The sequence below is a fragment of the Sciurus vulgaris genome, assembly GCF_902686455.1.
Source record: "Sciurus vulgaris genome assembly, chromosome: X".
Classification (NCBI taxonomy): Eukaryota; Metazoa; Chordata; class Mammalia; order Rodentia; family Sciuridae; genus Sciurus; species Sciurus vulgaris.
Window position 1 is genome coordinate 79490016 of NC_136471.1, and position 12297 is coordinate 79502312.

The window sequence follows — 12297 nt, forward strand, 5'->3', positions numbered from 1 at the left end:
CTTTTCTATACTCATTTATTAGCTTTATGAATCTTTTGTAGATGTGTTAGAATTTTCTATGTCAATGATTATGCCATCTATAAATAAGGACATTCTATTCCTTTCTGATTTGTATGCCTTTTGTTTATTTTTATTGCCATAATGTGCTGGTCAGGACTTCTACATCACCATAAGAGTAGGAATCCTTGCTTTGTTTGTGCTCTAAAGGGGAAAGATTTTAGTCTTTCATCATTAACTATGTTGTTAACTGCAAGTTTTTGCTGATTTTTTTTTGTGGTGCTGGGGATTGAACCCAAGGCCTCATGTACACTAATCAAGTGCTTGACAACCAAGTTTCATCCCCAGCATTTGTTGATATTCTTTATGAGGTTGAGAACATTCTCTTTCCATTCCTAACGTGGCAAGAATCTTTATAATGAATATTTTATTTTGTCTGCTGCCTTTTCTACATCAATAGGTATGATCATGTGACTTTTTTCTTCTTTATCCTGTTAATGCGGTGGCATTATCAACTATTGAGCTAGCATTACATCCCTGAAGTAAAGTCCACTCAGCCATAGTGTTTAATTCTCTTTTGTATTTTGCTGAATTCTGTTTGCTAATATTTTGTTAAGGATTGTTACATCTCTATTAATGGGAGATATTGGTCTGCGGTTTTTCTCTTTGTGTGTAGGCATACCTTGTTTTATTGTGCTTTGCTTTGTTACAGTTCACATATGCTACATTTTTAACATATCAAATGTTTGTGGCAACCCTGTGTTGAGCTGATCTATCAGTGCCATTTTTCCCAACAGCTCAGATTATTGTTAGCGTGTTTAGCATTATTTTTTTGCAGTGCTGGGGATGGAACCCAGGACTTTGCTCATGCTAAGTAAGCATTCTACCACTGAGCTATATCCCAGCTCAACTATATATTTTTACATTGTTTTTTAGGCATAATGCTACTGAATACTTAATAGACTACAATATGGTATAAACACATTTTTCATATGCATTGAGAAACAAAAAATCTGTGTGACTCACTTTATTATGATATTCAGTTTATAGCAGAGGTATGGAACCACACCTGCAATCTCTCTGAGATATGCCTTTATGGTCTTTGGCTGGTTTTGGTTTCTCTAGTGCAACCACCTGGGTGTGAATCAATCTTTCTTTTCTTCCTTGTTTCTTTCTTTCTTTCCTACTGGCTCTCTACCATTGAGCTATATCCCAAGATCATTTTAAATTTTTTATTTTGAAACAGGGTCTTGCTAAATTGCCAAGGTTGGCATTGAACTTCAAATCCTTCTACCTTAGTCTCCTGAGTATCTGAGATTAGAGGTGTGCATCACCAAGCCAACTCAGTATTGCTTTCATAATTGTTTTTATTGTATTAAAATATACATAACAAAAATATATGAGTTAGATAAATTCAATAAAGTTACATTTTTTTTGCTTCAAAGGAAACTTAGGAATGTGAAAATATAATCAATGGGATTCTTCCAACAGGACTGGAAAATATTTGCAAATTATATATCTAATAAACATCTGTCATCCAGAATATATAAGGAATTCTTGCTACTCAGTAAGAAGACAGAACAACTCAATTGGAAATGGGTAAAGATTCCAAATAGACAGTTCTCCAAAAAAATATGTACCAATGACCAATAAACACATGTAATAATGTTCAGCATCATTAATTATTAGGGAATGCCGATCAAAAGCATAATGAGAAAAAATTTCATACCCCCAAGTATGGCCCTCTGACTTTTGTTATTTTTCAGGATTGTTCTAGCTCTTTTGGATCTCTTGCATTTTTGTATTTTGAGGTGAGCTTGTTGATTTATGTAAAGATGCCATCTGGGATTTGGAATGGGGTTCTGTTGAACTCAAAGATCAATTTGGGGTTTATTACCATCATAACAATATTAATTCTTCAAATCTAGGAAAATTTACAAAAGTCTTAATTTCTTTCAACAATATCTTATAGTTTTCAGTGCATAATTTTTACCCTTCTTTGTTGCTATTTATTTTATTCTTTCTGATGTTTTTTTAAATCAAATGAATTTATTTTCTTAAATTCACTTTTGGATTGCTCATTGCTAGTACATACAGCTGACTTTTCAAAAATGGATGTTATTTGTTGCAACTTTGTTAAACTTTTTTTAGCATTAATAGTTTTTTAGTGGATTTCTTAGGATTTTGTATATACAGGATTGTATCATCTACAAATAGAGATCATTTTACTTCTTCCTTTTTTTTTTGCGGTGCTGGGGATTTGAACCCAGGGCCTTGTGCTTGTGAGGCAAGCACTTTACCAACTGAGCTACATCCCCAGCCCACTTCTTTCTTTCTGATCTTTATTCCTTCTTTTTCTTAATTTCCCTGACAAGAACATCTGTTAAACTATTGAATAGAAGTAGCAAGAGCCGATGTACTTTTCTGGTTTCTAGTCTCAGGGTTAGAATTTTAAGTATTTAACTACTAAGTGTCATGTTAGATGTAGGGTGTAGGGTTTTTTTTTATATAGATGTCCTTTATTAGGTTGAGGAAATTCTCTTTATTCCTGTTTTTTTTTTTTTTTTTTTTTTTTTTGTGAATTGAACAACCACTCTGAATAACAGTTTGAAATTACTTGATAAAGCTGAATGGTCCTACCTAATTAGCCAGCAATTTTACTCCTGGGTATATATTTTGAAGGAAACTCTAGTCTTTGTGGAGAAATGTTCTGAATGCTCATACCATGATACTTCATGTTATCAATTGGGTTTGTAATAATTCAAATGATCAAGGCAAAATGGGCAAATAAATCATGATATATTCATACAGCAGAAAACCACAAAATAATTGTCCTTAAACTTTAGTATGTAAAAAGTAGTATTTAGAGTTCCTATTAAAACAGTTTACCCATGTACAACCAGAAGAATGATAAGTTATACTCCATTTATGTACGATGTGTCAAAATGTGTTTACCTGTCATGTATAACTAACATAGTAGAATGAATAAAACAAGTTTGCTTACTTATGACCTCATTAGACAGATACGAAATTTATGTTGAAATGGAAACTTTTCATAATGCTAATTGTTGTCAGTCAGCTTCCTTTTATTGTAATAATACCTGAGATATATCAACTTAAAAAGATGAAAGATTTATTTTGGCTGACAGTTTTAGAGGTTTCAATCCATGGTTGATTGGTCTGTTGTTTTTGGGCCTGTGGAATGGTAGTACATCATGGCAGGAATGTGTGACAAGGAGGTCTATTCACATCATGTTGCCTAGAAAACAAAGAAAGAGAGAAAGAGGAAGTAGCCAGGTTCCCATTATCTCCTTCATGGGCATGTCTCCAGTGATCTAACTTCCTCCAACTAGGTCCCATCTCTTCAAAGTTCCAAAACTTCCCAATAGCTATCTGCTGGAGACCAAGCCTTTTAACATATGGACCTTTGGGGGACAATTCAGATCTCAACTATAGTATTCTATAAACTATACATATGTGTTTTTTAATATTTGGATATGTGCATGTGTATGATATGCTTTATACTAAAAAAGATTATATTATTTTTGGAGCTTGCAAGTAATATGCAGATCCAAGATAGACTAAATGGAAAGCTTATGATCTTTAGACTCTTAACAGATCCAAATTCAAGTTTCAGCTCTATCACTTACCATGTGACCATGGGTAAGTTACTTAGGTATATCTGGGCCTCAGGTTCTCATTTGCAAAACCCTGTATGTATGTTGTACCTGGAGCCTGTTTCTCAATAACTACTAGTAAAAGCAAGCAAAAATCAAAGAAAGAGGACCAAGAATACTGGTGAGAAAAGTTACAGAGAAGACAAGGATATTGATAGTAGGGAGAAAGCTGATGAAATTGACAATCATTCATGACTTCTAAAAGTATAGTTTAAGGAGATAGGAAGTATGGACAACACAGTGCAGATGTTTATAGAAATAAAAAACATGATACAACAAAAGCATAGTGTCCATTTTCTGGAGTATTTTTAGTAATAAATCAGAGAAAAGTAGAATAACTTGTGTGCATATGGCATACTTAAGGAAAACAGTCTGCCAAATCTATAAGACTTATGCATCCCTTAAGGTAAAATTAATTTGAACACAGTACACATTCTGATGTGCCTGTAGGAAAAGTTATTGATATTCTTAGGATGAACGTTCACCAAATATTCATGTGTTAATAGCTTAATCCCTAGTTTATGACACTACTGAGAGATGGTGGAACCTTTAAGAGGTGGGGCCTAGTGGGAGGTTTCAGGTCTTTGGTGGTATGACCTCAATGGGGAGGGTGGAATCCTGGTCTCTTTCCCCTCCTTTTTCTCTCTCTTCATATCCTGGTAGTGAGGTGAACAAACTTCCTCTACCATGTGCTCCCACCATGATGTACTGCCTTGCCACAGGCCCAAAGCAATGAGGTCAACCAACCATCTAATGAAACCTCCAAGACTGTGAGCCAAAATAAACCTTTCATCTTTTAAAGTTGATTATTTCAATTATTTTGTTGCAGTATTAGAAAACTCATCAATAAAATGGTAATGTTATAGTTAAAATTGTCAACCTTAGTTTATTCTCTTTATTGATGTCATCTATAGTTGCCAACCCTTTTATTATCAGTGCTTACTTTCCCTACCTTCCTATTCATACAATTTTTTTTTGGCACTAAGGATTGAACCCAGGAGTGATTAACCACTGAGCTATATCCCCATCCCCAACCCTTTTTAAAATTTGAAACAAGATCTCACTAAGCTGCCCAGGGCCAGCTAAGTTGCTGAGACTGGCTTTGAACTTGTGATTCTACTGCATCAGCCTCCCCAGTTGCTGGGATTACAGGTGTGTGCCACCATGCCTGGTCCCTCCTATTCATTCTTTTTTGTTTGATTGATTGATTGATTGATTGTGCTGGGGATTGAACCCAGGGCCTTGTGCTTGTGAGGCAAGCACTCTACCAACTGAGCTATATCCCCAACCCTCCTATTCATTCTTAATGTGTGAATAGCTGCAGTTATTTGCAGAGTATGGATTCAGTGAGTACAATGTTCATGTAGAGGCTAATTGGCATTGTAAAGAGGAAAGTTCTTTTATATTGGCCTAAGTTGCACTTTTAATCTTAGCCTGTTGTTTAAAGATTTACCCTGTCAGATAAATGTAGAACCAAGAAAGATCACAGATGGATTAGGGCCAGCTAACAATGACTTGGAAACATCATTCAGAGAAAATCATTATTAATGGTAAATAGCACAGGCATATCTTATAGAAAAGACAATACATTTTCCTCTTTTCATTCTAACATTGTTTACAAAGGACTTCGCTTATTAAAGTCTCAAAAGAAAATAAATCTAATGTTTGAGGTTTTGCTCATGAAGAATATTGTCTATGATTCACACAGTTTAAGTACTGACCTTGCCACTAAATATGTGTCACTCCATGGAAATGTTTACATGTTCGTTTCCTCATGTTATTTTCTTTAGATTGAATAAAATATCAGAAAATATCCTCAGGGATAGACCAGATGTTATTATTTGATTTTTATAATTTGAACTCCTTTGATCCTGAGTCATCATGCAGTGGTTGAATAAAGCAGGTAATTACTTCAAAATTGTCTTTTACATTCGAGAGTTATAATATCATTGTGATTTCTTTGTTTAAAATAGGAACATTTAAATCCAGCTGGGCTTTTCTTAAAGATGAGCATCCTCTTGAAAGGCAAAACAGCTAATGAAGAACTCCTTGAAGGTAACATCTCTGTGTGTGAAGAGTACACAATTTTGAAATATCATCACCAATTTGTTGAATGAGATCTTTTGTAGTATACTAACAATAGGTATAATTTGGTGGTGGCTGAGAAAGAAACTGATCACATAGGAAAGACATTACCAACCAGGAAGAATGAGAATAAAGAGTAGGTGCAAATTTAAAAGTTAGTTTAATAAAAGCTGAATAAAAGAAATCAGTTTTCTTTTAGTCCAGCAGAGAATTATAGCTGCCCAACCCTTCTGAAGTTGTCTACCACCACAAAAAAGATTACCTTTTTCTTTAGGGCCAAGGACTGAACCAAGGGCCTTTCATGTGCTAGGCAACTGCTCTGTCACTGAGCTAAATCCCCAGCCCCAGGAACAATTTTACTTTATGCTCTGCTTCTCATATAACTGAGAAAAAAGTGAGGAAAAAAATCCCAAACAAAACAAGGTAAAGTAAAGTTATTCTTTTTCCTAGATTGTTTTTACTTAACTCAATTTGGAGACTCTTGCTATTCAGAGTGACGATGTTTGATTAGAAATTAGGAGACTTCCCTGAATCTAAGTTTTTAATATTTTAAAATAATAAAATTTATTTTTATATTTGTGTATTGAAATAATTATGAAATTTGTATTGTTATAGCCTTTTTTGTGCTAGGTATTACACCTAGTGGGAATTGAACCCAGGGCCTTGTACACCCTAGTGCTCTATCACATCCTCATTCCCTATTCTGTTCATTTCTTTACTAGTGAAAGTACTGTACTCTTAGAATGACTCACTTAATTACTGTCATTAGAAATTCATGTTTTTTAAACATAAAACTGGGAATTGAACCCAAAGGTGCACTACATGGAGCTATATCCCCAGTCCTTTTATTTATTTTATTTTTTTTCCTTTTATTTATTATTATTATTTTATTTTTTGTTTGTTCCAATTAGTTAACATGACAGAAGAATGCATTTCGACTCATTGTAGACAAATGGAGCACAAGTTTTCATTTCTCTGGTTATACACGATGCAGAGTCACACCATTCAGGCAATCATACATGTACATAGGGTAACAATATCTGTCTCAATCCACCATCTTTCCCATCTATTTTTTATGTGAGACAGGGTCTTGCTCAATTGCCCAGGCTGGTCTTGAGCTTGTAATCCTCCTGCCTCAGCTGGATTATAGTCATGTGCTACCATGCCAGGCTACTGATATTTTCTAGTAAAAAAGGTGAAAATTTAAAAATATACTAATTTTTTATTATGAAAGGATATCACATGCTTAGCAAAGAAAATTTTGTAAGATACTGAAATTGCCCACAGGTCCACCATCCTCTAGAATATAAGCTCTCTAACAACAGTGAGTTTTGGGTGTTGTGTTCTGGGTTTCCAGCAGTAAGTGCCTGGCACAGAGAATACACTCATTAAACTCTTGCTGAATAAATCATTGAATCTAAACACAATCACTTAGCACTTTCAGTATTTTTTTTCTTGTGTGTTTTACAGAATTATAATCACATGGTACATATAACCTTGTTTTCTAATTTTTCACATACTAGTCTTAGAAACATTTTTCTATCAGTGTATATTTCCCATTTTTTTTTTTAGTTGTAGATGGACACAATACTGCTATTTTATTTATTTATATGTGGTGCTGAAAAATAGACCCAGTGCCTCACACATTTTAGGCAAGCACTCTACCACTGAGCTACAATACCAGCCCCTCCCATGTTATTTTATATTCAGCAATTTTAATGGTTGCATTAAAGTTTAAGGCTATCGTATGGTGAACATTTGGGTTATATTTCTTTTCTATTATTATAATATACACTGATTTTAACATCTTTGTCCAAAAATCTTTTCCTATGTTTTTTTCAGATGACTTTTCAGTAGTACAGTTTCTGAAGTAATATGAATAACAATAATACAACTGCCATTTATTGAATGTTTATTAAGTGCTAGGTACATATAATTTTCATACATTGTCTCATGCAGTCCTCTCAAAAAACTGAGAGATTGGTAGTATATTTTCCATGTCACAGGTGACAAATCTAAGCTGCAAAAAGTTAAGTAACTTGCCTATGACCATACAGATGACTAGTGGTATCAAATATAGGTCCACCTGACTTCAGATTCCAAGGTCTTAACTGCAGTGTTCTTAGCATGTAGTGTTGCCAAATTGCTTTTCAAAAGTATCGTACCAGGTTCCTTTGACTATGTTACTACCTTTTTTCTAGCTTTGGATATTAGTACTTAAAAAAAGATTTTGATAAATTGCTAGGCAAAACATGGTATATAGCAAATATTTAATATGTAAATTTTGAATAGAGGCAAATTGATGAAAATAGCTAAATTACCTTTAAAATGAAACTGAACTGATAATTCTATTTTTTTAATTCATTAGCTGTCATGGAAATACTACATTTTGATATGTCTTTAGACTTCTGTCTGAATATTGTTCGACTGCTGATGGATCATGAAAGGTACAGAATATTTGGTTTTCCTTTCTCTAAACATTAACATTTTCCATGGTTTTCATTAACATATACTGAATATATACAGGCACACACACTCATATTTTGAAAGCACAATATTTGCCATTGTGATCAATTTAGAAGATAGTACTACTTTTTTATTTATACAGTGGTAAAGTTAAATTTTAAGTTTATATTAATATTTTAAAATAAAATGAAGAGGCTAGGGAGATAGCTCAGTTGTTAGAGTGTTTATCTTGCAAGTACAAAGTCCTGGGTTCGATCCCCAGCACTGCAAAAAATAAAAAATAAAAAAACAAATAAAATGAAAAAGGAACAAGATGTGACTTTATAAAATGCAGGCTAGTCATGTAGAACAGGAAGGATGAGTGGGTACATTTTTGCACGTTATATGCTTTTCTGTGTTTATCTTCATGGGATCCTTAATGTCAAAAGGGACCTTGAAGTTTGTACAGACATTTTAGTAATTCTCAATCTTCAGTATCTTAAGAATCACTGTGGAATAAATACTTGAAAAGGTGCTCAACATCATTAGCCATCAGGGAAATGCAAGTCATAACCTCAATGAGAAAACACTTCACATCTACTAGGTTAACTATGATAAAAAAGATAATGGGAGGAAGGAAGTACTGTATAGAGGGTAAAGAGGGGTGGGAGGGGTGGGGGGAAGGGAAAAAATAACAGAATGAATCAAACAACATTACTCCATGTAAATTTATGATTACACAAATGGTATGCCTTTACGCCATGTACAGAGAAACAACATGTATCCCATTTGTTTACAATAAAAAAAAATAAAAAATAAATAAAAAATAAAAAAAAAAGATAATGGCAACCAACCAAGGTGGCACATGCCTGTAATCCCAGTGGCTCAGGAGGCTGAGGCAGGAGGATCACAAGTTCAAAACCAGCCAGCAATTTAGTGAGGCCCTAAGCAACTTAGCAAGACCCTGTCTCAAAATAAAAATAAATAAATAAATAAATAAATAGATAAAAAAAAAGGACGAGGGATGTAATTCAATGGTTAAGCACACCTGGGTTAAATCTGCCATCCAAAAAAATAAAAATAATGGCAAACATTGACAAGAATGTGCAGAATTGTAACCCTCATATACTCTTGGTGGGAATGTAAGATGGTGCAACTGCTTTGAAAAACAGGTGTTACTTCCTCAATAATTTAAATAGAGTTATCATATGACCCATTATATCAGTCAGCTTTTTGTCATTATACCGAAATATCTGTGGCTTGCTACTTATGAAGAAACTGTGTAGTACATAGTATGAAAGTTCAAGATCATGCAACTGGCATTGCTTCAGTTCTTAGTGATAACGTTCTTGACTTTATCCTATGATGACAGATGGCAACAGTGGGAGTGTGTGTGAGAGCAAGTGGTCACATTTCAATACTGGAAGCCAAAGACAGACTGAGGGGTTAGGCTCAGGATTTTATAACAACTCACTGTTGTGAGAATTCCCTCCAGAACACCAGTATTCCTGTATGAGGACAGCACCCCCGATCAGATCACCTAAGGACCTCCCATTAGGCCCTACCACTTAAATGTTCCATACCATGCCAACATTGCCACTCTGGGGACTGAGCCTCCAACATATGAACCTTTGGGGAGCAAATTATATCCAAACCATAACATCTAAATTTCCACTCCTAGGTTTATACCCAAGAGAATTCTAAGCACATATCCACAAGAAAAACATTGTACATCAATGTTCATAGCAGCATCATTCATAATAGTCAAATGTAGAAACAATGCAAATATCTGTCAACTGATTAATGGATAAAATGTGGTATACCCATATTATAGAATGTAGTTTGTCAATAAAGGTATGCTAAGTGAAAAACCAGTCACACATGAAAAATGTATTTTGTAAGATTTCTTTTATATGATATGTACCAAATAGGTAGATTTATAGACAAAAAAAAGATTAATGATTACCCAGGGCTATAGATGATGAAAGTGTTATAAAATTGGTTGATTAATAGTTGCATAACTCTAAGAAATATTAAAAATCATTGAATTGTGTACTTTAAATGGATAAAGTCTATGGTGTCTGAATTATACCTCAGTAAAGCTGTAACAAAAAAAAAAAAATAATCAGGGCGAGGTATGGTGGTGCATGCCTGTAATCACAGTGACTCAGAAGGCTGAGGCAGGAGGATCACAAGTTTGAGGACAGCCTCGGCAACTTAGCAAGGCTCTATGTCACTTAGGAAGACTCAGTCTCAAGATAAAAAATAAATAAAAAAGGGCTGTGGATGTAGATCAGTGGTAAAACATCCCAAGGTGGCCACATAGAAGCATCTAAATCTTTAATTTGACAGCTCTTGCCCAGTTAATTCTAATATTGTTTGTGATGTAGTTACTTCCCGGGTAAATGTGGCAACTGCACTGAACACAATACTGCAGATAAGTTCCAAGCAGTAACATATACTTTTCTTGTTCTAAATGTTCTAAACTTGCACTGACCAATATGGTAGCAAGCAGTCACATGTAGCTATTTAAATAAAATTGAAGTTTGATCCCTTAGCCATAGTAGCCATATATCAAGTCTCAATAGATGCATATAGCTATGGTTAATTATTGGACAATACAGGTGGACAACATTTCCATTATAACAGAGATTTCTATTGGGCAGCACTCTTCTAGAACCAATATTTCTTTTAATATAGACACAATTTAAATTGGCTCTTTTCTGGGTCTGTGGGTGTAGCTCAGCGGTAGACCATGTGCTTAGCATGCTTCAGAAATCCTGGATTCAGTCCCCAGGATCAAAAATAGAAAAGAAAAGTTTGACTCTTTTCTGGCAGCCACGTCATGTGGTTATTTTACTAGACTTACAAAACTATATTTTTACAATATCAGTTGCTCTTAATGCCTGAATTCCACATCCTCTACTTTTATGGTTGATTAAGTAAATACCCAATAGCCATACTTGATAAACTACTAAATCTCAGTCTGATTGTTCCAGTCTGTTTTTTTTTTTTTCAGATGTTCTGATTTTTGTGAATTTCAATTCTATCTTGCAGTATATTAATGATTCCTTCTAGTTTGTGTCATCTTCAGGTTTGGTAGTCAGGCCTCCTGTCTTCATCTAACTCAAGGATCCACAAACTTCTTTTTTTATGCATTTTTTTTTAGTTGTAGGTGAACACAATACCTTTTGTAAAATTTTTTATGTGGTGTTGAGGATCGAACCCAGGGCCTCATGCGTGCTAGGTGAGCATGCTACCACTGAGCCACAACCCTAGCCCCACAAACTTCTTAAAGGACAAGATAGCATATGTTTTAGGTTTGTGGACCACGTAGTTTCTGTCACAGCTAGTCAACTTTGCCATTGCAGTATAAAAACAGTCAAAGATGAAAGGTGTGACTATGTTCCAAAAAGATTTTTTTTTTTTTGAAACAAGGCCTTGCTCTGTTGCCCAGTCTGGTCTTGAATCCCTGGACTCAAGTAATCCTCTCACCTTATCTTCCTGAATAGCTGTGACTACAGGCATGGGACCCCATGCCTGGCTCTACCAATGAAACTTTGTAAAACTAAATAGCTGGACTGTAAGTCATAGTTGCTGACTCCTGATCTAAATTGATAAATGGGGTAAAACTGAGGCCAGAACCCTCATGGCAGCTCAGAATAATTTTCAGGTTAATATCAACCCATTAAATGATGTCTTTTGGAAACAATCATTGAACCTAATATAAATCTACCTAATTATTTAGCTGTATAGTCTCAATTTCCTCCATCCTGTTCACACAAAATAAATACACTTAATTTTAGTTTTTTAAAGTTTTGGTTGCTTATAACCTCTTAAAAAAGAACTGGAAGCGATCTGTATTCTAGTATAACAAAGCTTTTAAAATTTAAATAGGGCTGGGAATGTAGCTCAGTTGGTAGAGTGTTACCTTGTAAGCAAGAGGCCTGGGCGGGGTTCAATCCCCGGCACCAAAAAAAAAAAAAAAAAAAAAAAAAAAATTAAATAAAAAATTGAAAAGCAAGCATGCCAATCACAATGGCTAATAAAGTTTCCATGAATGAACATTAAATTTAACATAAGTCAGATTTTC

The 12297-nt window shown here is 34.5% G+C and overlaps 1 protein-coding gene across 1 annotated transcript in view; it reads left to right on the forward strand.

Moving 5' to 3' along the window:
- TEX11 (testis expressed 11) overlaps positions 1–12297 on the forward strand; it is a 316643-nt gene that overhangs the window by 149017 nt on the left and 155329 nt on the right. The window contains exons 12-13 of the mRNA XM_079124942.1: positions 5648–5729; positions 8128–8206. Coding sequence (XP_078981068.1) covers positions 5648–5729; positions 8128–8206 — 161 coding nt within the window. The remainder of the gene's footprint in view (positions 1–5647; positions 5730–8127; positions 8207–12297) is intronic.